At 72.8% G+C, this 24096-nt stretch overlaps 2 protein-coding genes across 3 annotated transcripts; one reads left to right on the top strand and one right to left on the bottom strand.

The window, feature by feature from the left end:
* The first annotated feature begins 35 nt into the window (after positions 1-35).
* IDH3G (isocitrate dehydrogenase (NAD(+)) 3 non-catalytic subunit gamma) lies at positions 36-8325 on the top strand. Of its 2 annotated transcripts, XM_045000633.1 has the most exons (14): positions 133-417; positions 1131-1163; positions 1617-1628; positions 2018-2115; positions 2236-2348; positions 2524-2584; positions 4902-5034; positions 5977-6110; positions 6189-6291; positions 6367-6513; positions 6824-6918; positions 7312-7372; positions 7729-7837; positions 8148-8323. In XM_045000633.1, exons 1-13 carry the CDS (start codon positions 355-357, stop codon positions 7828-7830), a joined length of 1155 nt encoding a protein of 384 aa, XP_044856568.1. In that variant the 5' UTR covers positions 133-354; the 3' UTR covers positions 7831-7837; positions 8148-8323. The 2 variants fall into 2 exon arrangements, with proteins under 2 accessions (XP_044856569.1, XP_044856568.1); XM_045000634.1 differs by lacking the exon at positions 7312-7372 and having other exon boundaries at positions 36-417; positions 8148-8325.
* A 617-nt stretch (positions 8326-8942) lies between these two features.
* SRPK3 (SRSF protein kinase 3) lies at positions 8943-24033 on the bottom strand (the record flags this gene model as incomplete). Its single annotated transcript, XM_045000619.1, is given in 17 exon segments — positions 8943-9262; positions 9618-9710; positions 9783-9852; positions 10577-10684; positions 10967-11067; positions 11150-11243; positions 11246-11376; positions 12194-12353; positions 13111-13145; positions 13476-13638; positions 19442-19548; positions 19865-19952; positions 20326-20413; positions 20819-20892; positions 20894-20928; positions 22141-22271; positions 23936-24033. Coding segments are annotated over 17 exon segments (1761 nt in total), but the record flags the coding sequence as incomplete, so codon positions are not given.
* Between the last annotated feature and the right edge of the window lie 63 nt (positions 24034-24096).

Genomic DNA, 24096 nt, shown 5'->3' with positions numbered 1-24096 from the left:
GTGCGCACGCGCGCTCCGCCTTCTCGCCAAGCCTCCCTACCAATGATAGAGACTTTCAGGGACAAAATGGCCGCCGAGACTTATTTGCCCCCAAGGAGCGAGAAACAAGCCAAAGGGCTGTCAATGCGCATGCGTCTCTCAGGACGGCTCGAGATAGCCCCCAACCTGATGATACAAAATGGCCGCCGGGATGTATATGGCGCTGACGACTCGCGGAAAATAGGCGCGGCATTGCCTCACTGCGCACGCGCGCACGCCCAGTTTTCCCCAGAGAGACGTCGCGAGAATTCCAGGTCGGATCTCTCGCGGGATTTCGCTGACTAGTTCTCGCGGTAGCGGGTGCGCGGCTCTGCCATGGCTGCGGCTCTGATGGCGACGAGGCAGCTGTGGAGAGTGGCCCTACTGGCGCCCCGCCTGGTGAGCAGGGGCGCGCGGGGGGGGGGCCTTCGGCGGGAGGACCGGCCGGCGGCCCGGGCTCATCTCGCGAGGGCGGCTCCTGATTGGACGAGAGGGAGTGAAATGGGCGGGGCAGCGTCCTCCTCATTGGACAGGACGCCGGAGGGGGCGGGGGCGGCAAAATCAGGAGTCGAGGCTGTGATTGGCTGGGGTTGAGGAGAGGGCGGTCCCACCATCTTGGAGTTGATTGGGCGATGGAAATGGGCGGAGAGAGTCAGAGGCTTACTTCTGATTGGAACACGCGTAGGGGGTGGGTGGGGCTTGATAGATCAGAGCGGAGCTGATTGGTTGCGACGCCCGAAGGGGGCGGGAAAGGCACTTTCAAAGATTGGGGCGGGGCCAAGCTGGTGAGTCTCTTTCTATTGGTCTTCGTCACCGGCGGCTGTTGCTGATCGGGCCGGCTTCCCCGAGTGGGCGGGACACAGCGAAGCTGCCGTTTCTGATTGGCTGCAGCTCCCCTTTGCCGGGGGGGGGGGTGGGGGGTGGAAGAGGGTGACCTCGCCCAGCCCCCCAGAGGGCGCCAGAGAGACGCCAACCCCTGGGACCAGTTCCCAGCATCCTCTGGGGCGAGCAAGAGTGACCCCTCCACACGCCCCCCCGGGCTGCGGAAAGAACCCAGGCGTCCGGGCTCGCCCCCCCCCCCGGCTCTAACCTGCCCGGTTGTTCTCCCCCAGGTGCCGGGAGCCGAGCGCCGGACCCTGACGTCAGTGAGTCCCCCCCGACCCCCGCTCTGCCCGTGGGCGGGGCTTGGCGAGTGGGGCGGGGCCAGCAGCAGGGTCGCGACCTCCCCATCACACCCGAGCCCCCTCCATCCGCGCGGAGGGACAGCGGGCGGCCTGGGGAACTCCCTGCCACAGGACGCTGGGCGGGCGCCACGGCTCCCTGGGGGAGGGGCCTAGCAGCCCCCCCCCAGGGTGACCCCAGAGCGCTGACAGCCGGGGGGGACAGGATGGGTGGGGGCTGGCTGGAGCATGGGTCAAGGATTGGGGGGGCTGGGGGTACCGTGGCCTGTGCGTTTAGCTTCAGACCCCTCCCCCGCCACCCGGGTGTCCCTTGGGGAGGCCCCCCCGTCCCCCACCACCCGGCCTCTGTCGCACTGAGCCGTACTAACCCCCTTCTCTCTCCCCCCCACCCCCGTCTGTGCATCCTGCAACCCACAGCACACCCCCATCGTGAGTACTGCTCCCAGACTGGGGAGCCAGTGGGAGGGGGGGCTGGGAGCCCGGACTCCGGGGTTCTCTCCTGGGCTCTGGGAGGGGAGTGGGGGCTGGTGGTTAGAGCGGGGGGGCTGGGAGCCAGGACTCCTGGGTTCTCTCCCCAGCTCTGGGAGGGGAGTGGGGGCTGGTGGTTAGAGCAGGGGGGGCTGGGAGCCCGGACTCCGGGGTTCTCTCCCCGGCTCTGGGAGGGGAGTGGGGGCTGGTGGTTAGAGCAGGGGGGGCTGGGAGCCAGGACTCCGGGGTTCTTTCCCCGGCTCTGGGAGGGGAGTGGAGGCTGGGGGGTTAGAACGGGAAGGGTTGGGAGCCCGGACTCCTGGGTTCTTTCACACCACCTCTTTCCGCAGCCTCCTCCCGCGAAGTACGGGGGGCGTCACACCGTGACCATGATCCCGGGCGACGGCATCGGGCCGGAGCTGATGCTGCACGTGAAGGAGGTGTTCAGGTAGGGGGGGGATCAGGGCAGCTGCCCCCAGTGCTGACCCTGAGAGGGGGGGGAACCCAGGCAAGGGTCTAACTCCCCTCCCAGAGAACCCAGGCGTCCTGTCTCTCTCCCCTCCCCCAGGCAGGCCTGCGTCCCGGTGGACTTTGAGGAGGTGCGGGTGAGCTCGGAGGCGGCGGAGGATGATATTCAGAACGCGATCATGGCCATCCGGCGAAACCGCGTCGCCCTGAAGGGTTTGTGTCCCGGTGCTGGTGGGGTCCCTGGGTCCCTCCCCGCCCCGAGGGGTCCCCAGCCACTCTGCCCTGCCCCCGAGGGGTCCCCAGCCACTCTGCCCTGCCCCCGAGGGGTCCCCGTCTGGTCTGGATTCCTGCGTTTGGAGATTGACCCGTTTCTGTTTCTGGTCGACAGGAAACATTGAGACCAACCACAACCTGCCCCCGTCCCACAAATCCCGGAATAACATCCTGCGGTGAGCGGGCAGCTACATGCCGGCGGAGCTGGGGGGCTGCGGGTCGGGAGTGAGGGGCACTGGCGGAGTTGGGGGGCTGCGGGTCGGGAGTGAGGGGCTCCGGCGGAGCTGGGGGGCTGCGGGTCGGCAGTGAGGGGCGCCGGCAGGGCTGGGGGGGTGGGCTGCGGGTCGGGCGTGCGGGGCGCCGGCGGAGCTGGGGGGCTGCGGGTCGAGAGTGAGGGGCGCCGGCGGAGCTGGGGGGCTGCGGGTCGGGAGTGAGGGGCGCCGGCGGAGCTGGGGGGCTGCGGGTCGGGAGTGAGGGGCGCCGGCGGAGCTGGGGGGCTGCGGGTCGGGAGTGAGGGGCGCCGGCAGGGCTGGGGGGGTGGGGCTGCGGGTCGGGAGTGAGGGGCACCAGCAGGGCTGGGGGCTGCGGGTCGGGAGTGAGGGGCGCCGGCGGAGCTGGGGGGCTGCGGGTCGGGAGTGAGGGGCGCCGGCGGAGCTGGGGGGCTGCGGGTCGGGAGTGAGGGGCGCCGGCGGGTCTGGGGGCTGCGGGTCGGGAGTGAGGGGCGCCGGCGGGGCTGGGGGGCTGCGGGTCGGGAGTGAGGGGCGCCGGCGGGGCTGGGGGGCTGCGGGTCGGGAGTGAGGGGCGCCGGCGGGGCTGGGGGGCTGCGGGCCGGGAGTGAGGGGCGCCGGCGGGGCTGGGGGCTGCGGGCCGGGAGTGAGGGGCGCCGGCGGGGCTGGGGGGCTGCGGGTCGGGAGTGAGGGGCGCCGGCAGGGCTGGGGGGGTGGGGCTGCGGGTCGGGAGTGAGGGGCGCCGGCAGGGCTGGGGGGGTGGGGCTGCGGGTCGGGAGTGAGGGGCGCCGGCGGAGCTGGGGGGCTGCGGGTCGGGAGTGAGGGGCGCCGGCGGAGCTGGGGGGCTGCGGGTCGGGAGTGAGGGGCGCCGGCGGAGCTGGGGGGCTGCGGGTCGGGAGTGAGGGGCGCCGGCGGAGCTGGGGGGCTGCGGGGCGGGAGTGAGGGGCCCCGGCGGAGCTGGGGGGCTGCGGGGCGGTAGTGAGGGGCGCCGGCGGAGCTGGGGGCTGCGGGCCGGGAGTGAGGGGCGCCGGCGGAGCTGGGGGGCTGCGGGCCGGGAGTGAGGGGCGCCGGCGGAGCTGGGGGGCTGCGGGCCGGGAGTGAGGGGCGCCGGCGGAGCTGGGGGGCTGCGGGTCGGGAGTGAGGGGCGCCGGCAGGGCTGGGGGGGTGGGGCTGCGGGTCGGGAGTGAGGGGCGCCGGCGGAGCTGGGGGGCTGCGGGTCGGGAGTGAGGGGCGCCGGCGGAGCTGGGGGGCTGCGGGTCGAGAGTGAGGGGCGCCGGCGGGGCGGGGGGCTGCGGGTCGGGAGTGAGGGGCGCCGGCGGAGCTGGGGGGCTGCGGGTCGGGAGTGAGGGGCGCCGGCGGAGCTGGGGGGCTGCGGGTCGGGAGTGAGGGGCGCCGGAGGGGAGGGGGGCGGCGGGTAGGGAGTGAGGGGCGCCGTCGGAGCGGGTGGGCTGCGGGTCGGGACTGAGGGGCGCGGGCAGGGCAGGGGGGTGGGGCTGCGGGTCGGGAGTGAGGGGCGCCGGCGGAGCTGGGGGGCTGCGGGTCGGGAGTGAGGGGCGCCGGCGGAGCTGGGGGGCTGCGGGTCGGGAGTGAGGGGCGCCGGCGGGGCGGGGGGCTGCGGGTCGGGAGTGAGGGGCGCCGGCGGGGCGGGGGGCTGCGGGTCGGGAGTGAGGGGCGCCGGGGGGGCTGGGGGGCTGCGGGTCGGGAGTGAGGGGCGCCGGCGGGGCTGGGGGGCTGCGGGTCGGGAGTGAGGGCGCCGGCGGTGCTGGGGGGCTGCGGGTCGGGAGTGTGGGGCGCCGGCGGGGCTGGGGGGCTGCGGGTCGGGAGTGAGGGGCGCCGGGGGGGGGGGGGGGCGGCGGGTCGGGAGTGAGGGGCGCCGGCGGGGCTGGGGGCTGCGGGTCGGGAGTGGGGGGCGCCGGCGGGGCTGGGGGCTGCGGGTCGGGAGTGGGGGGCGCCGGCGGAGCTGGGGGGCTGCGGGTCGGGAGTGGGGGGCACCGGCGGAGCTGGGGGCTGCGGGTCAGGAGTGGGGGGCACCGGAGGAGCTGGGGGCTGCGGGTCAGGAGTGGGGGGCACCGGCGGAGCTGGGGGCTGCGGGTCGGGAGTGGGGGGCACCGGCGGAGCTGGGGGCTGGGGGTCGGGGGTGGGGGGCGCCGGCGGAGCTGGGGGGTGCGGGTCGGGAGTGGGGGGCGCCGGCGGGGCTGGGGGGCTGCGGGTCGGGAGTGGGGGGCGCCGGCGGAGCTGGGGGGGCTCTGACCCTGTCCCCCCCCAGCACCAGCCTGGATCTCTACGCCAACGTGATTCACTGCCAGAGCCTCCCGCGGGTGCTGACGCGGCACCGGGACATCGACATCCTGATCGTCCGCGAGAACACGGAGGGCGAGTACAGCAGCCTGGAGCACGAGGTGCCCCCCTGGGAGCCCCGCCCACCCCTGGGAGCCCCGCCCCCTGGGGCCCCACCCACCCCTGGGAGCCCCGCCCCCTGGGGCCCCGCCCACCCCCAGGAGCCCCACCCACCCCTGGGAGCCCTGCCCCCTGGGGCCCCGCCCATCCCATCCCCGGGAGCCCTGCCCACCCCCGGGAGCCCCGCCCCCTGGGGCCCCGCCCACCCCCAGGAGCCCCACCCCCTGGGGTCCTGTCTGCCAAGGAGCCCCACCCTGCCCCCCCATGGGTCCCTGCCCTCCCCCACCCCCTGGGGTCCCACCCACCCCTGGGAGCCCCGCCCCCTGGGGTCCCGCCCATCCCATCCCCTGGGGCCCCGCCCACCCCCGGGAGCCCCGCCCCCTGGGGCCCCGCCCACCCCCAGGAGCCCCACCCCCTGGGGTCCTGTCTGCCAAGGAGCCCCACCCTGCCCAGCCCCCCCCCGGGCCCCGGCCCTCCCCCACCCCCTGGGGTCCCACCCACCCCTGGGAGCCCCGCCCCCTGGGGCCCCGCCCATCCCACCCCCAGGAGCCCCCTGGAGCCCCGCCCATCCCATCCCCTGGAGCCCCACCCACCCCTGGGGCCCCGCCCATCCCACCCCTGGAAGCCCCGCCCCCTGGGGCCCCGCCCATCCCACCCCCAGGAGCCCACTGGGGCCCCACCCATCCCAACCCCGGGAGCCCCACCCACCCCCGGGAGCCCCGCCACCTGGGGCCCCGCCCACCCCCCGGAGCCCCACCCCCTGGGGTCCTGTCTCCCCAGGAGCCCCACCCTGCCCCGCCCCCCCATGGGCCCTGCCCTCCCCCACCCCCGGGTCCCACCCACCCCTGGGAGCCCCTGCCCCCCCCCGGCTCTGTGCTCACCGGGTGCCTCGGGCCCCGCCCCGTTTGGGGGGGACGCCTGAGCCGGGCCCCTCCCCCCCGCAGAGCGTCTCCGGCGTGGTCGAGTGCCTGAAGATCATCACCAGGGCGCGGTCGCTGCGCATCGCCGACTACGCCTTCCGGCTGGCGCGCGAGGCCGGGCGCGCCAAGGTCACCGCCGTGCACAAGGCCAACATCATGTGGGTGCCGGGCTGGGGGGGGGCGGGCGGGGGCTGGGGGGGGCCGGGCAGGCGTCGCTCACCCCCTCCCCCCCGCAGGAAGCTGGGGGACGGGCTCTTCCTGCAGTGCTGCCGGGAGGTGGCGGGCGGCTACCCGGAGCTCACCTTCGAGAGCATGATCGTGGACAACACCACCATGCAGGTGAGAACCCCGGCGTCCGGGCCCCGCCCCGCCGGGGAGCGAGCCCAGGCGTCCTGACCCCCCCTCTCCCCCCAGCTGGTGTCCCGCCCCCAGCAGTTTGATGTCATGGTGATGCCCAATCTGTACGGGAACATCGTGAACAACGTGTGCGCGGGGCTGGTCGGGGGCCCGGGGCTGGTGCCCGGCGCCAACTACGGGAGGGACTTCGCCGTCTTCGAGACCGTGAGCGGGGGGGCCGTGGGGCGGGAATGGGGGGGCTGGGGGGACACTGGCTGGAGTGAGGGTTCCAGGGGGCCGTGGGGCGGGAATGGGGGGGCTGGGGGGACACTGGCTGGAGTGAGGGTTCCAGGGGGCCGTGGGGCGGGACTGGGGGGGCTGGGGGACACTGGCTGGAGTGAGGGTTCCAGGGGGCCGTGGGGCGGGAATGGGGGGGCTGGGGGGACACTGGCTGGAGTGAGGGTTCCAGGGGGCCGTGGGGCGGGAATGGGGGCTGCGGGGGGGGACGCAGGGTCTCACCGCGCCGCCCCCCCAGGCCACGCGGAACACGGGGAAGAGCATCGCCCAGAAGAACGTCGCCAACCCCACAGCCACCCTGCTCGCCGCCTGCATGATGCTGGACCACCTCCGGTGAGCCCCCCCCTGTGCCCCCCAGCCTGTGCCCCCCTCGCCCCCCTCCGGTGAGCCCCCCTCGCCCCCCCTCGCCCCCTCCGGTGAGCCCCCCCCTGTGCCCCCCAGCCTGTGCCCCCCCTCGCCCCCTCTGGTGACACCCCCTTCCCCCCCCTCGCCCCCTCCGGTGAGCCCCCCGCCTGTGCCCCCCTCCGGTGAGCCCCCCCTCGCCCCCCTCCGGTGAGCCCCACCCACCCCATGTGCCCCCCATCTCCCCTCCCCCCCATGCCCTGCACTCTCCCCTGCCCCACCTTCAGGGCCTCCCCCTCTGTTCTCTTCCCGCGGGGGTGGTACCTGTTGGGTGGGCGGGGCCTTGCTGCTCTGACTCCGCCCCCTTTGCCCCTCCCCTCGCAGGCTGCACAGCTTCGCCACCACCATCCGCCAGGCAGTGCTGGCCTCCCTGGACGACGAGGCGGTAAGCCCCGCCCCTTCCCTTCCCTGGCTGGCAAGGGGGGAAGTCCCGCCCTCCTCCCCTAATATAGGCCAGCGGCAGCAGCTGGGTCAGGAAGTCCCGCCTTAATGGTAGGGAGATTCCAAGCAGGAGCACAAGTCCCACCTCTTCCCTCAGCAGTGGCCAATCACAGGCTCCCGGGACAGGAAATCCCCTCTTCTGGGGGCAGGACTTCCTGTGAGGGGTCATTGCCCCTGGGGGACAGGTGGGTCGCGGCTCTGCCCCCGGAGAGGCGGCCCCAGGGGAATGGGGGGCAGAGCAGGGGGGGGGAAGCCCCAGTTCATGGCCACGCCCCCGCCCTAACCAGCCCCTCCCCACAGACCCACACGCCGGACATCGGGGGCCAGGGCACCACGTCGGGGGCCGTCCAGTCCATCCTGCGTCACGTCCGCTCGGCCAGCGGCTGGAGCCAGTGCAGCTAGGGCCGGGGTGAGCCGGGGGGCCTGGGGGGGGCGGAGCCGGGGGCCCGGGGGGGGCTGGGCCGGGGGGCCAGGCCGGGGTGAGCCGGGGGGGCGGGCCGGGGTGAGCCGGGGGCCCTCGGGGGGGCGGAGCCGGGGGCCCGGGGGGCGGGCCAGGGTGAGCCGGGGGCCCTCGGGGGGGCGGAGCCGTGGGGGGGGGCAGGGTCGGGGTGAGCCGGGGGCCATGGGGGGGCGGAGCCGGGGGTCCTGGGGGGGCAGGGCTGGGGGGGGGCCGGGAGTCAGGACGCCTGGGTTCTCTCTGACCCCTCTCTCTCCCGCAGGGGAGAACCCCACTCTGAGGCCAAGGGGCCGTGCAGGCCGGTGCCCCCCAGCTGGGCGATCCATGGGGCGGGCCCAAGCCCCCCGCCCTCCCGTCCATGTCACTGCTGCTGTGTGCGTCGCCGTGGGGCCAGCGCCCCCCATGGGGAATAAATGTCTGTCTGTCTCAGCTGGCTCCGCCTCCTGCTTAGCCCCTGCCCGGACACCTGGGTCCCTGTCCCCCCCCCCCCCCCCCACGATCACACTGACACGAGGGTTTTGTTAAACCATTTAATTGTCACACGCCGGGGGGCAGCCCCCCTAGGGGGCCCCCAGATGGGCTCAGCCCCCAACCCCCTCGCAGGGGGGCCCAGAACTTCCCCCTGAGCGCCCAGCACGCGCCCCCCACTCTGCCCCCACCCCCGGCACAGAGCCGCTCGGATGCCTGGGTTCCTGGGGGGCGCTCAGCCGGGGGTGCTGCGGGCGCTGGGCGGCCGGACGCCGGGGTCCCTCGGGGCCCAGCCAGGGGTGCTGCGGGCGCTGGGCGGCCGGACGCCGGGGTCCTCGGGGCGGCCGGACGCCGGGGTCCCTCGGGGCCCAGCCAGGGGTGCTGCGGGCGCTGGGCGGCCGGGGTCCCTCGGGGCCCAGCCAGGGGTGCTGCGGGCGCTGGGCGGCCGGACGCCGGGGTCCCTCGGGGCCCAGCCAGGGGTGCTGCGGGCGCTGGGCGGCCGGACGCCGGGGTCCCTCGGGGCCCAGCCAGGGGTGCTGCGGGCGCTGGGTGGCCGGGGTCCCTCGGGGCCCAGCCAGGGGTGCTGCGGGCGCTGGGAGGCCGGACGCCGGGGTCCCTCGGGGCCCAGCCAGGGGTGCTGCGGGCGCTGGGCGGCCGGACGCCGGGGTCCCTCGGGGCCCAGCCAGGGGTGCTGCGGGCGCTGGGCGCCCGGACGCCGGGGTCCCTAGGGGCCCAGCCAGGGGTGCTGCAGGCACTGGGCGGCCGTGGGGCGCCGCTCGGGCAGGAACTCCAGCATGGGCAGCAGGAAGTGGGCGAACGCGGCCGCCTGCTCCCGGGGCCACTCGTATTTCTCCAGCAGCACCGCGCCCAGCGCCCAGGGCCGCAGGCTGGGGATGTGCCGCAGCTCGCCTGGGGGGCAGGGGGGGCGTCAGCGCTGGGCCGGGGCCCCCAGAGCCCCCCAGCTCCCCAACACCCCCCAGCGCCCAGATACCCCAGTGAGGACTCCTGAGCCCCGGATTCCTGACTCCCCCCACCGGGGCCCCCTGAACAGCCAACCCCTCCCCAACCCCGTTCCTGACCAACGGCGAGAGCCCGGCTCCCAGGGCTCTGCCCCGCCCCCAGCCCCGCCCCCAGGGTTCTGCCCCGCCCCCAGCCCCGCCCCCAGGGCTCTGCCCCGCCCCCAGGGCTCTGCCCCGCCCCCAGCCCCGCCCCCAGGGCTCTGCCCCGCCCCCAGCCCCGCCCCCGGCTCTGCACCGCCCCTCACCTCGGCGGGTGAAGTACTCCCGGGAGTAGCGCCCCGAGAGCGCAAAGTGGGGGGGGATCTCGCCGAGCAGCTCCACCATGTGGGCGATGTGATCTGGGGGGGCAAAGGGGGGTCAGTCCTGGACCCAGCTCCCCTGCCCCCCGCGGCCCCCCAGGCGCAACCCACCTTCGTCCCTGCTGTAGGCGTCCCCCGAGTGCGGCTCGAACAGGTAGTCGCCCGTCGCCAGCTCGAAAGCCTGCGGGGAGCAGAGGGGGGGTCAGGCTCAGCTGGGGGGTTTGGAGGGGCAGGGGCCGGACCGTGCAGGCCGTGCTCCAGATGGCGGCGGGGTGCTGATGGGGGGCTCGGGGGGGTGTATGGGGGGCCGGGGGGGCCGTACCATGCAGGCCGTGCTCCAGATGGCGGCGGGGTGCTGATGGGGGGCTCGGGGGGGTGTATGGGGGGCCGGGGGGGCCGTACCATGCAGGCCGTGCTCCAGATGGCGGCGGGAGTGCTGATGGGGGGTTCGGGGGGGTGTATGGGGGGCCGGGGGGGCCGTACCATGCAGGCCGTGCTCCAGATGGCGGCGGGGTGCTGATGGGGGGCTCGGGGGGGTTCATGGGGGGCCGGGGGGGCCGTACCATGCAGGCCGTGCTCCAGATGGCGGCGGGGGTGCTGATGGGGGGCTCGTCCGGGAGAAAGGGGGCCGGGGGGTCCGTACCAAGCAGGCCGTGCTCCAGATGGCGGCGGGGGTGCTGATGGGGGGTTCGGGGGGTGTATTGGGGGCGGGGGGGCCGTACCATGCAGGCCGTGCTCCAGATGGCGGCGGGGGTGCTGATGGGGAGTTTGGGGGGGTGTATGGGGGGCCGGGGGGGCCGTACCATGCAGGCCGTGCTCCAGATGGCAGCGGGGTGCTGATGGGGGGCTCGGGGGGGCCGGGCAGGGCTCGGGGGGGTTCATGGGGGGCCGGGGGGGGCCCGTACCATGCAGGCCGTGCTCCAGATGTCGGCGGGGGTGCTGTAGCCGGCGCCGATCAGAACCTCCAGGGCCCGGTACTGCCGGGTCTGAATGTCCTCGGTGAAGTGCTTGTGCTGAAATGCAGGGGGGGGGGTGAGAACGGGGGGGCGAGCGACCCCACAGAACCCCGCCCCCCGCGACCCACAGATCCCGGAACCCCCACGACCCACAGAACCCAGCCCCCCGCAACCCACAGATCCTGGAACCCCCACCCCACAGAACCCAGCTGCCCCAGACCCCTGCCCCACAGAACCCAGCCCCCCGCAACCCACAGATCCTGGAACCCCCACCCCACCGAATCCAGCCCCCCACGACCCCCACCCCACAGAACCCTGCCCCACAGTGGGACCCCTCACCACCCAGCAGGCGTTGCCCAGGTCCGCGATCTTCACTCGGATGCGGTCGGCGTTGTGGGGGTCCAGGGGGTTCACCAGGAACTGGGCGGCGCTGAACGGAGCTGGGGGGGCAGGGGGGTGAGGCCTCATGTCCCTGGCTCAGACCCCCCCTTGCCCCCCGGCAGCCCCGCGTCCCCCACTCACCGCTGGGCGACAGCCGCCCCCCGCGCTGCCGCTGGCCCGAGCTGCCGGAGCCGGAGGCCGTGGAGAGGAGGGAGCTGGAGAAGCCGGAGGTGGCCGAGTCGGGGCTGGGGGGCCGGCGGGGGGGCGCCCCCCCCTCGGGGCCGGTCCGGGCGTCGTAGGGCGGCAGGGCCTGGAAGCCGGAGGACGAGGTCTGGCTCTGGGGGCTGCCCCGCCGGGGAGGGGCCCCTCTGGGGGAAGCAGCGGGGGGGGTGAACCCCGGAATGGGGGGGGGCATTCCCCTCCCCCACCAGTGAGCAACCCCACAACTCTCCCTCCCCCGCTACCCCCCGTGAGCCCCGACTTCCCCCCGTGAGCCCCGACTTCCCCCCCGAACCCCCGACTTCCCCCTCCCCCGCTAACCCCCAAGAGCCCCGACTTCCCCCTCCCTCGCTACCCCCCGTGAGCCCCGACTTCCCCCCGCAACCCCCCCGACTTCCCCCTCCCCCGATACCCCCCCTGAGCCCCGACTTCCCCCCCGAACCCCCGACTTCCCCCTCCCCCGCTACCCCCCCGTGAGCCCCGACTTTCCCCCCGAACCTCCGACTTCCCCCTCCCCCGCTACCCCCCCGTGAGCCCCACTTCCCCCTCCCCGCTACCCCCCGTGAGCCCCGACTTCCCCCCTGAACCCCCGACGTCCCCCTCCCCCGCTACCCCCCGTGAGCCCCGACTTCCCCCCCTCACCCCCCGACTTCCCCCTCCCCCGCTACCCCCCCGTGAGCCCCGACTTCCCCCCCGAACCCCCGACTTCCCCCTCCCCGCTACCCCCCCGCGAGCCCCGACTTCCCCCCGAACCCCCGACGTCCCCCTCCCCCACTACCCCCCCGTGAGCCCCGACTTCCCCCCGCAACCCCCCTAACTAGCCCCACCCCCGCTACCCCCCGTTAGCCCCGACTTCCCCCACGCAACTCCCCCGACTTCCCCCTCCCCCGCTACCCCCGGAGCCCCATCTTCCCCCTCCCCCGCTACCCCCCCTATTCCCCCCTTCCCACATCCCTGCTGACTCACCCTCCTGTGCGTCAGAGTCGGCCCCAGGCAGGGGGGAGCCCCGGGGGGGGGGGCCCGTTTCCAGCTCCTCCAGCCGCTGCAGGTCCCGCAGCCGCTCGGCCAGCAGCCGGCCCTGGCGTTTCTGCTTCCGCTTCAGCCTCCTGCGCCGGGTCCTGGAGATCTGCCCGGAGGGGGGAGCCGGGTGGGTGAACGAGGCCACACGTGGGGACGAAGCCGGCACCCAGCGCAGTGTGACCGGCAGCCCAAGCGTGCGAGAGGAGCAGCGTGCGAAGGGCCGTGCCGGGCAGGGAAGGATCCGAGCGTGCGAAGGGTCGTGCCGGGCGTGCGGGGAAGGTCCCGAGCGTGCGAAGGGCCGTGCCGGGCAGGGAAGGACCCGAGCGTGCGAAGGGCCGTGCCGGGCGTGCGGGGAAGGACCCAAGCGTGCGAAGGGCCGTGCGGGGCGTGCGGGGAAGGTCCCGAGCGTGCGAAGGGCCGTGCGGGGCGTGCGGGGAAGGTCCCGAGCGTGCCAAGGGCCGTGCGGGGCGGGCGGTGAAGGACCCGAGCGTGCGAAGGGCCGTGCCGGGCGGGCGGGGAAGGACCCAAGCGTGCGAAGGGCCGTGCCGGGGGGGGCGGGGAAGGTCCCGAGCGTGCGAAGGGCCGTGCCGGGCAGGGAAGGACCCGAGCATGCGAAGGGCCGTGCCGGGGGGGGCGGGGAAGGACCCGAGCGTGCGAAGGGCCGTGCCGGGCGTGCGGGGAAGGACCTGAGCGTGCGAAGGGCCGTGCCGGGCGGGCGGGGAAGGACCTGAGCGTGCGAAGGGCCGTGCCGGGAAGGAACCAGGCGGACAGAGACGTGTGCCCGATGGGGAAGGGGAGTAAGCAGGTGCCCAGGCAGGCGTGCGAGGCAGTGGGGGTGCGAGGGCCTCCAGCCCCCCCCACGCAGAACTTACCTCCATCCCCTGGGGGGCCGAGCTCACTGGGGGGGGAGACGAGATCGAGATTCTCAGAAAAGCCCCCCCCACTCTAACCACCAGTCCCCACTCCCCCCCAGAGCCTTTGGAGAACCCAGGAGTCCGGGCCCCCAGCTCCGCCCGCTCTAACCACCAGCCCCCGCTCCCCCCAGCGCCGTGGGAGAACCCAGGAGTCCGGGCCCCCAGCTCCGCCCGCTCTAACCACCAGCCCCCGCTCCCCCCAGCGCCGTGGGAGAACCCAGGAGTCCGGGCCCCCAGCTCCCCCTGCTCTAACCCCCAGCCCCCGCACCCCCCCGCGCGTGTGATATGCCTTGCGTCGGGGGTGGGGGCCCTACCGGCGGAGGCGGAGGGGGGGGCCCCGCCCAGCTGCCAGCTGGTGGCCTCGGCCGCCAGGCGCCGCACGGAGCCCTCGCCCAGGCACAGCAGCACGTTCTCCGGCTTGATGTCCGTGTGGATGATCTTGCACTTGGTGTGGAGGTAATCCAGGCCCTGCAGCACCTGGGGGCACAGACGGGGCCGTACGGACCGGGGCAGCGGGGCCCCCCCAGCACCCCAAACCCAGCCCCTGGGGGCACAGACGGGGCCGTACGGACCGGGGCAGCGGGGCCCCCCCAGCACCCCAAACCCAGCCCCTGGGGGCACAGACGGGGCCGTACGGACCGGGGCAGCGGGGCCCCCCCAGCACCCCAAACCCAGCCCCTGGGGGCACAGACGGGGCCGTACGGACCGGGGCAGCGGGGCCCCCCCAGCACCCCAAACCCAGCCCCTGGGGGCACAGACGGGGCCGTACGGACCGGGGCAGCGGGGCCCCCCCAGCACCCCAAACCCAGCCCCTGGGGGCACAGATGGGGCCGTACGGACCGGGGCAGCGGGGCCCCCCCAGCACCCCAAACCCAGCCCCTGGGGGCACAGACGGGGCCGTACGGACTGGGGCAGTGGGGGCCCCCCCAGCACCCCAAACCCAGCCCCTGGGGGCACAGACGGGGCCGTACGGACCGGGGCAGCGGGGCCCCCCCAGCACCCCAAACCCAGCCCCTGGGGGCACAGACGGGGCCGTACGGACCGGGGCAGCGGGGCCCCCCCAGCAGCCCAAACCCAGCCCCTGGGGGCACAGATGGGGCCGTACGGACCGGGGCAGCGGGGCCCCCCCAGCAGCCCAAACCCAGCCCCTGGGGGCACAGATGGGGCCGTACGGACTGGGGCAGTGGGGCCCCCCCAGCACCCCAAACCCAGCCCCTGGGGGCACAGACGGGGCCGTACGGACCGGGGCAGCGGGGCCCCCCCAGCAGCCCAAACCCAGCCCCTGGGGGCACAGACGGGGCCGTACGGACCGGGGCACTGAGGCCCCCAAGGATCTGGCTCCACCCCCTCCCCCATCTAACTCACCGGCCAGTGGAGTTCGGGGAGCAACTAATTGGTAACAACAAGACAGTGTGAGTCTGTGTGCGAGTGTGAGTGTGCGAGTGTGAGTGTGCGAGTGTCTGTGCGTGAGTCTGTGTGTGTGCGAGTGTGAGTGTGCGAGTGTCTGTGCGTGAGTCTGTGTGTGTGCGAGTGTCTGTGCGTGAGTCTGAGTCTGTGTGTGTGTGAGTGAGTGTGCGAGTGTGACGAAGTGGGACTGGTCGCACTGGGGGCTGGGGACAGATCCTAAGTATCTAGCAGCAAAAGGCCATGCAGCCAAATGCCTGTCACTCTGTCTCCTAGCAACGGATGGCCCGGCCCCTCCCTGCAAAGGTGCTGGCTAGAGGTGTGGGAGACAAAGGGGTCAGGTGACCTCCTGGCCCGGGGAAGAGGCAGAGCAGAGAGGAGGGGCCGGAGGGGGCTGGGGAGACGGGAGTTGGCTGGAGAACAGAGGGGAGGCAGGGAGACCAGGCTCTGATCCCCGAGGGGGGGGCTGGGAGGCCCCCAAGATGGACCTAACCGGGGAGATCCGGTTATCTGTGCCTGCAAGACCCTGTCCTGGACTGTGTTCCTGTCGTCTAAATAAACCTTCTGCTTCACTGGCTGCTGAGAGTCCTGGTGAATCGGCAGGGAGTCCGGGGGTGCAGGGCCTGGCTCCCCCACACTCCGTGACAACTGGTGGCAGCCGTGGGATCGACTGCACCCCGCGGACGGCGCTTCCTGCAGTAAGTGACTGGGGAGCAGTAAAACGAAGGGGCGATTCACCCCTGGGAGAGTGTGGCCAGAGAGCAGCACTTTGCAGTAACAGGGTCCCCCGGGGGATCACAGCGAGTGATCCCAGGGGCGGAGGAGTCTGCAGCTCGACCCTGGCAGAGGGGTGGTGAGCTCAAGGACTGGCACACTAGGGGTCCCCCTGGAACCCGTGGGGAGCGGCGAGCACCCCGGCCTGCGAGTGGCCAGCAGGAAGATGTATTCCCAGAAGCGCAAGTGTGAGCTGGTGGAGCTGTGCAAGCAGAGGGGGCTGCGCTGTGGGAAGCTCACCAAGGCCCAGCTGATTGCCCGGCTGGAGGAGGGAGATCGCAGGGATGAACCGGTCCCGGTCTCTGAGGGAAGCAGCCTGGCAGATGCAGCGCAGGCACCAGTGTCTGGACCTGCTGGGAGTGGTCAGCCGGCTGCTGAGGGCTCCCCGAGACCCCCCACCCCTAGGTCTAGGGGGAGGGGGAGGAGGAGCCCAGCTACCGAGGGCACCGTGACCCCCCCGGCCAGCAGGGGGGTCGTCCCGGCGACGCTCGGCCTCCGTGGAACTCAGGCGGCTGGACTGGGAGAGAGAGATACAACTGAGAGAGCTGGAGGATCGTGAGAGACACAGAGAACATGGCCGGAAGGAGAAGGCGCGACAGAGGGAACATGAGGCGCGACAGAGGGAGCGGGAACTGGAGGAGAAGGAGCGACAGAGTCACCATGAGCTGGAGCTGGCGAGGCAGGGGGGCAGCAGGCCCCAGGCTGCGGTGAGTGAGGGGGGGCCAGGCCGGCACGGAGCTTTGATAAGTGCATCCTGGCCCCGCGCAAGGAGGGGGAGGACATGGGTGACTTCCTGGGGGCCTTCGAGACGGCCTGCGAGCTGCACCAGGTGGATCCTGCGGACAGGCTCCGGGTTCTCACCCCCTTACTGGACCCCAAAGCCGTGGCATTGTACGGCCAGCTGGGGGAGGAGGAGAAAGGGAACTACGAACCATTCAAGCAGGCCCTGCTGCGCGAGTTTGGGCTGACCCCTGAGATGTACCGGGAGAGGTTCCGGAGTCAGGATAAAACCCCTGAGGTCTCCTATCTGCAGCTGGCCGCCCGCATGGAGGGGTACGCCAGCAAGGGGGCAGATGGGGCCAGACGACGGGGGACCTGGTTAAACTGCTGGTACTGGAGCAGCTGTATGAGCGGTGCCCATCCGACCTGAGGCTGTGGTTGAGGGACCAAAAGCCGGAGAACCCGCGACATGCAGGGCGGCTGGCCGATGAGTTTGTGAAGAGCCGGTCGGGGGGTGGCAGGGAGGAGCCCCAAAGGAACAGGCCCGTCGCGACGCAGAGAGAGAGTCATCCGGGGACCTCCCAAAAGGGGAATCGGGAGAACCTCCTCCCAAAGGGAACGGCCAGCGCCAGGGACAACCGACCGGTTCAAGGGGACCAACGGGACATGAGCTGCCATCACTGTGGCCAGAGGGGCCACCTGCGGTCCCAGTGCCCCAAACTCCCGGACAAACTGAGCAGACCAACCCCACACCGGGTCAACTTGGTAGAGACCCAGCAGGATGAGGGGCAGCGTTCGCAGGGAAGGGGGGCTGGCCACGCACCACCTGCGAAGGAGGGAGGGGGGCCCCGGGTCGACCCCTCCGAGGGGCTGGATGCTCCCAGCCCTGAGTTTGGGGTTTACAGGGTGGGCACAGGGCTGCCCCTCCGGAGCGAGTGCCTTGTTCCCCTGGAGGTAGACGGGAGGGAGGTCACTGGGTACTGGGACACGGGCGCAGAGGTGACGCTGGCCCGGCCCGAGGTGGTGGACCCAGATCGGATGGTGCCCAACACCTACCTGACCCTGAGGGGCGTGAGCGGGACCCCATTCAGGGTGCCTGTGGCGAGGGTGCACCTAAAGTGGGGGGACAAGGAGGGCCCCAAGGACGTGGGGGTGCACCCGCATTTGCCCACGGAGGTGTTAATGGGGGGGGACCTCGAGGACTGGCCAAGTAACACCCAGGGTGCCCTGGCCGTGAACCGTAGTCAGAGCCGACGCAGGGCTCTGCACCCTGACACCGGGGAAGGCACTCTGCCCGGGGCACCGGACCCTGACCTGGTGGGGAGGAAACGCCCAGGGACAGGGCTTAGAGAGGCTGTGGCCCGAGACCCAGCCGGGGAGAGAGAGCAGATCCCCGTCCCTGCCCCAGCGGCTGAGTACCAGGCCGCGGTGCGGGAAGACCCCTCCCTGCGGAGGATAGGGGACCTGGCCAGCCTCGGGGGGGGACAGACCATGGGACGAGGTGGCCGGAAAAGGTTCCTGTGGGAGAAGGGGCTCCTGTACCGAGAATGGGCTCCCCCAGGGAAGATGGAGTCAGGGGGGATCAGGAGGCAGCTGGTGGTACCCCAGGAGTATCGCCACCAGCTGCTGTGCCAGGCCCATGACATTCCCCCCTCAGGGCACCCGGGAGCCTGGCGTACCCAGCAGCGGCTGCTACAGAGCTATTACTGGCCTGGGGTCTTTGCCCATGTCCGGCAGCACTGCCGCTCCTGTGCCCCCTGCCAGAGGGGGAGGAAGGCCCGGGACAGGGGGGAGATGGCTGTAAGGCCCCGCCCCGCCCCGAGGAGCCTGTCTGGAGGGGGGCCAGGGTCAGGAGGGGGGCTCTGAACCGAGAGAACCCGAATCACAGCCCCCCAGACTGGGACGTGGGGAGAAGGCCCCAGCCCCGCGTGCACCCCAGGGGTACTGGGGCGGGGAAAGGGCGCGGGCGGCATAAGGCTTCCCCCCTGCAACCTGCCAGTGCCCTCGAGCCCCCCCGACCTACAGGGGGGCAGGAAACTGGAATGACCCGGGGTGACTCTCCCCCCAGAACGGGGGGGGGGACCCTGGGGCAGCCATGGGAATGTCGGTGGGTTCGAACTTCCCCGGGTCACTGGCTGGAGTGACCCCGCTCAGCTCGGTCTCGAAGGGGGGGGGTGACGAGGTGGGACTGGTCGCACTGGGGGCTGGGGACAGATCCTAAGTATCTAGCAGCAAAAGGCCATGCAGCCAAATGCCTGTCACTCTGTCTCCTAGCAACGGCTGGCCCGGCCCCTCCTGCAGAGGTGCTGGCTAGAGGTGCTGGAGACAAAGGGGTCAGGGGACCCCCTGGCCCGGGGAAGAGGCAGAGCAGAGAGGAGGGGCCGGCGGGGGCTGGGGAGACGGGAGTTGGCTGGAGAAGAGAGGGGAGCAGGGAGACCAGGCTCTGATCCCCGAGGGGGGGGGGGCTGGGAGGCCCCCAAGATGGACCTATCCGGGGGGATCCGGTTATCTGGGCCTGCAAGACCCTGTCCTGGCCTGTGTCCTGTCGGCTAAATAAACCTTCTGCTTTCCTGGCTGCTGAGAGTCCTGGGGAATCGCAGGGAGCTGGGGGTGCAGGGCCTGGCTCCCCCACACTCCGTGACAGTGTGCGAGTGTCTGTGCGTGTGTGCGTGCGTGTCACTGTGTGAGTGTGAGTGTGCGAGTGTCTGTGTGTGTGTGCATGCGTGTCACTGGGCACACACACTCTCACCCCCCACCACACCCACACCCACACCCACACCCACACCCACACACACGGTACAGGGGCTGTGGGGGGGGGGGGAGCCGGGGAGGGACAGGACCTGGGCCTGTAACCTGAGCTAGGCGGGGGAAGGGGAGGTCGAAGGCAGGGAGCCGAGTGGGGGGGGGTCAGTGTCGGTTTGGGGCTGGGGGGGAGTTCAGGGGATCCTAGGCTGGGATCCAGGCCCCCTGAACCCCCAGAAGGGCCAGAGTGAGGGGTCCTGGCCCTGCCCACGCGCTCTGCTGTAGCCTGTGCTCCTGTGTCCAATAACCCTGCTGTGCTCCTGGCCGGCTGGGAGTCCCGGGGAGTCCCGGGGGGGGGGGGCAGGGCCGGACCCCCCCGGCTCCGCGACACCCCCGGAAAGACCCTGGGCAGAACTTTAAGTACAAGGCCCAGGTGACACCTGCCCGGGACACCGCAGCCAGGCGGAGGAGGGGCCGGGGGGCTGGAGGAGGGGCCGGGGGGGTCAATCGAGTCGGGCCCCCCCGTGGCAGTGGGCCCCCCCCATGGCAGTGCCCCCCCGTGGCAGTGCCCCCCCCGGCAGTGCCCCCCCGGCAGTGCCCCCCCCATGGCAGTGCCCCCCGTGGCAGTGCCCCCCCGTACCTGGCGTAAGATGCTCTTCACACAGGGCAGGGGCAGCCCCTGGTAGTTGGATTTAATGATCCATTTCAACAGCTGGTGCCCCAGCACCTCCAGCACCATGCAGACGTCTGGGCCCAGGCGTCAAGGAAAGTGGGGGCTGGGAGCCCGGACGCCTGGGTTCTCTCCCGGCTCTGGGAGGGGCATGGGGGCTGGGAGCCCGGACGCCTGGGTTCTCTCCCGGCTCTGGGAGGGGCATGGGGGCTGGGAGCCTGGACGCCTGGGTTCTCTCCTGGCCCTGGGAGGGCAGTGGGGGCTGGTGGTTAGAGCAGGGGGCTGGGAGCCCGGACGCCTGGGTTCTCTCCTGGCCCTGGGAGGGCAGTGGGGGCTGGTGGTTAGAGCAGGGGGCTGGGAGCCCGGACGCCTGGGTTCCCCATGGAAGGATACGGACGCCGTTGATGCCCGAGATCTTGAAGTCCTCGAGGAGCTGGACGATGGTCTCTCTCTTGGGGTCGCTGGGGTCCGAGTCCCGCACCTATGGGGGTGGAAAGTCGTGGGGGGGGGGCGCTGCGGTGAGGCAGGACGTGGGGCCCCCCTGACTCTCAGCCCCACACTATCATCTTTCCCGCCCGCCCCATGGCCCTGAGATGGGAGCCAGAGGTGGGGGGCTGGGAGGGGGAGGGGCTGGGAGCCAGCGGTGGGAATTAGGGTGACGGAGGGAGGCGGGGGGCCGCCGGGGCGGGGGGCAGCCGGGGCGGGGAGGCGGGGGGCAGCCGGGGCGGGGGGCCGCCAGGGCGGGGAGGCGGGGGGCCGCCGGGCCGGGGGGCCGCCGGGGCGGGGAGGCGGGGGGCAGCCGGGGCGGGGGGCAGCCGGGGCGGGGAGGCGGGGGGGCGGGGCGAAGCACTCACACATTTGAGCAGCTTGATCTCATCCATGGCCGTCTCGGTGTAATGCCTGGCGCTTTTCACCACCTTCAGCGCCACAAACCGCTTCCGCCTGCGGGGGGAGGTTAGTGCCCCACAGAGCCCCCCAGCCCCCAGAGCTGGGAGACAGCCCAGACGTCTGGGCTCCCAGTCCCACCTCCCCCCCGCTCTAACCACCAGCCCCCACTCCCCTCCCTCAGCTGGGGAGAGAACCCAGGAGTCCAGGCTCCCAGCCCCCCCTGCTCTGACCCTCCAGCCCCCACTCCCCTCCCAGAGCCAGGGACAGAACCCAGGCGTCCGGGCTCCCAGCCCCCCCTGCTCTAACCCACCAGCCCCCCCTCCCCTCCCAGAGGCGGGAGGGAACCCAGAAGTCCTGGCTCCCAGCACCCCCCCTACTCTAACCACTAGACCCCACTCCCCTCCCAGAGGTGGGAGAGAACCCAGACGTCCGGGCCCCTCCCCCACCACCCCCACTTACTGGATGTCCCAGCAGAGCCAGACGGTGGAGAAATGGCCCCAGCCGAGTTTTCGGACCACGTGGTGGCGCCCGTTTGAACAGGTCCCCAATTGCCACTGGGTAATACCCGCCTGGGGGGGGACGGGGGATCAGCTGCTGCCACTGGGGGGGGCCGGGCCCCACAACCCCCAGCGTCTCCCCCCCAGGGAGATTGCTTTGGTGCAGACAGAAACCCCCTGCCCCCTACACGTGGTATGGCCCTCCATGTGGCTCCCCTGCCCCGAGGTACATGTCTTCTTGTGCCCCCCCAGGCCTCCATGTGGTACGTCCCTCCCCGTGGCACCCTCCGGCCCCATTATGTGGAATGTCCCTCCATCCTCTCTCACTCCCCCATGGTATGGTCCTCCTTGTGACATGCCCTGCCTCTGTGGTACATCCCTCCTCGTGGCCCCCCCGCCCCTCCTCATGGTACATCCCTCTGCGTGGCACTTCCCCCCCCTCCCCGTGGTACATCCCTCCCTGTGGCCACCTCCCTTGGTACGTCCCTCCCCATGGCATCCCACCCCCCCCTCCCCGTGGTACATCCCTCCCTGTGGCCACCTCCCTTGGTACGTCCCTCCCCATGGCATCCCACCCCCACCCCTCCCTGTGGTACATGCCTCCCTGTGGCCACCTCCCTCGGTACGTCCCTCCCCATGGCATCCCACCCCCACCCCTCCCAGTGGTACATCCCTCCCTGTGGCCACCTCCCTTGGTACGTCCCTCCCCATGGCAACCAACCCCACCCCTCCCAGTGGTACATCCCTCCCTGTGGCCACCTCCCTTGGTATGTCCCTCCCCATGGCATCCCACCCCCACCCCTCCCAGTTGTACATCCCTCCCTGTGGCCACCTCCCTTGGTACGTCCCTCCCCATGGCATCCCACCCCCACCCCTCCCAGTGGTACATCCCTCCCTGTGGCCACCGCCCTTGGTACGTCCCTCCCCATGGCATCCCACCCCCATCCCTCCCTGTGGCCACCTCCCTTGGTATGTCCCACCCCATGGCATCCCACCCTCACCCCTCCCCGTGGTACAGCCCTCCCTGTGGCCACCTCCCTTGGTACGTCCTCCCCATGGCATCCCACCCCCATCCCTCCCTGTGGCCACCGCCCTTGGTACGTCCCTCCCCATGGCATCCCACCCCCACCCCTCCCAGTGGTACATCCCTCCCCATGGCATCCCCTGCCCTGCCAGTGGTTCATGCCCCCCGCCCCGTGTCCTCTCCGCCACTCCCCATTTAGCCCCATGGTGCCTGCCAACCCTACCCCCTCGCACCCAGTGGTATGTCCCAGACCCCCCCACCTTTACAATAGTCCCTGGGGTCCTCCTGCTCCTCGTCATCGGAGCCCAGGCGCCCCCCGGCCGGGGGGGGCAGGGCCAGAGGCGGCGGCGGGGCGGGGGGGGGCTCCGTGGGGCTGGGGGGCTGGGGCACCCTGAGGAGAGAGACGGAGGGTTAGTGACCCCCCGGAGCTGGGACGCGGCCCCCCCGGGGGGCAGCGCGTCTCCCCCACATACCTGGGTCCGTCCGGCGGCTCCCCCATGGCGCCAGCCCGAGATGCAGCCACCTCTGGGGGGTCCCAGGCACAGAACAGGGGGGGCTGGCCCGGGGAGGGAGGGACCTGGGCCCAGCTGGGTGGGGCCGTCTGGGGGGTTGCAGTGCATGCTGGGATACGTGCCCCCGACTCAGCAATGACCTCACCCCCCAGCCGGCGTTAAAAATAGCTCCCGGCCAGCTGGGGCCTGACCAGGGGAAGGAATCCGGGCCTGGCACCAAGCCCCCCCCCCCAACGCCCCCCCCGGGCCAGGGGGCCCTGAATACCCCCCCATGAACCAGCCCCCCCGGGCCAGGGGGCCCTGAATAACCCCCCTGAACCAGCCCCCCCGGGCCAGGGGGCCCCGAATACCCCCCCCCGAACCCGCCCCCCCCGGGCCAGGGGGCCCTGAATACCCCCCCACGACCCAGCCCCCCCCGGGCCAGGGGCCCCGAATAACCCCCCATGAACCAGCCCCCCCCGGGCCAGGGGGCCCTGAATATCCCCCCCCATGAACCAGCCCCCCCCGGGCCAGGGGGCCCTGAACAACCCCCCCCTGAACCAGCCCCCCCGGGCCAGGGGGCCCTGAACAACCCCCCCCTGAACCAGCCCCCCCGGGCCAGGGGGCCCTGAATACCCCCCCATGAACCAGCCCCCCCCAGGCCAGGGGGCCCTGAATATCCCCCCCTGAACCAGCCCCCCCGGGCCAGGGGGCCCTGAATAACCCCCCCCATGAACCAGCCCCCCCCGGGCCAGGGGGCCCTGAACACCCCCCCCATTAACCAGCCCCCCCGGGCCAGGGGGCCCTGAACAACCCCCCCCTGTACCAGCCCCCCCCCGGGCCAGGGGGCCCTGAACAACCCCCCCATGAACCAGCCCCCCTGGGCCAGGGGGCCCTGAACAACCCCCCCATGAACCAGCCCCCCCGGGCCAGGGGGCCCTGAATACCCCCCCATGAACCAGCCCCCCTGGGCCAGGGGGCCCTGAACAACCCCCCCATGAACCAGCCCCCCCGGCCCAGGGGGCCCTGAATAACCCCCCCTGCACCACCCCCCCTGGGCCAGGGGGGCCTGAACAACCCCCCCATGAACCAGCCCCCCTGGGCCAGGGGGCCCTGAACAACCCCCCCCTGAACCAGCCCCCCCGGACCAGGGGGCCCTGAATACCCCCCCATGAACCAGCCCCCCCGGGCCAGGGGGCCCTGAATACCCCCCCATGAACCAGCCCCCCCGGGCCAGGGGGCCCTGAATAACCCCCCCCAACCAGCCCCGCTCCCATCCACCAGGGGTGAGGCTGGAAGCCCAGAGAGGGCTCAGCTGGAAGGGGTACGGCCCCGTCGGTGCCCCTCACTCCTGACCCGCAGCCCCGTCGGCGCCCCTCACTCCCGACCCGCAGCCCTGTCGGTGCCCCTCACTCCCGACCCGCAGCCCCGTCGGTGCCCCTCACTCCCGACCCGCAGCCCTGTCGGTGCCCCTCACTCCCGACCCGCAGCCCTGTCGGTGCCCCTCACTCCCGACCCGCAGCCCCGTCGGTGCCCCTCACTCCCGACCCGCAGCCCCTCTCACCTGGGGGCCGTGGCTCTTGGTCCCTTTTCTTTCCTGTGTTTCTTTTTGGGTTTCTTGCCCTGGGAGCTGCCTGGACCTGGGGGGGGGGGGAGGGAGGGTCAGTGGGGGGCTCCTGGCAGCACCCCCCAGCCCTTGCCCCCGCTGCCCTCCCCCCGGCAGCC

The sequence above is a fragment of the Mauremys mutica genome, unplaced genomic scaffold (assembly GCF_020497125.1).
Source record: "Mauremys mutica isolate MM-2020 ecotype Southern unplaced genomic scaffold, ASM2049712v1 000553F_np12_obj, whole genome shotgun sequence".
Lineage (NCBI taxonomy): Eukaryota > Metazoa > Chordata > Testudines > Geoemydidae > Mauremys > Mauremys mutica.
The sequence above is the reverse complement of the archived record's forward strand: the minus strand, read 5'-3'. Positions and strand labels throughout refer to the sequence as shown.

Excerpts from the sequence above, each read along its gene's own strand:
- IDH3G (XM_045000633.1), top strand. The coding sequence starts at position 355 with ATGGCTGCGGCTCTGATGGCGACGAGGCAGCTGTGGAGAGTGGCCCTA. Across the intron at positions 2,349-2,523 it reads AAACCGCGTCGCCCTGAAGG|GAAACATTGAGACCAACCAC; the intron begins GTTTGTGTCCCG and ends TCTGGTCGACAG. Across the intron at positions 6,111-6,188 it reads GTGCACAAGGCCAACATCAT|GAAGCTGGGGGACGGGCTCT; the intron begins GTGGGTGCCGGG and ends TCCCCCCCGCAG.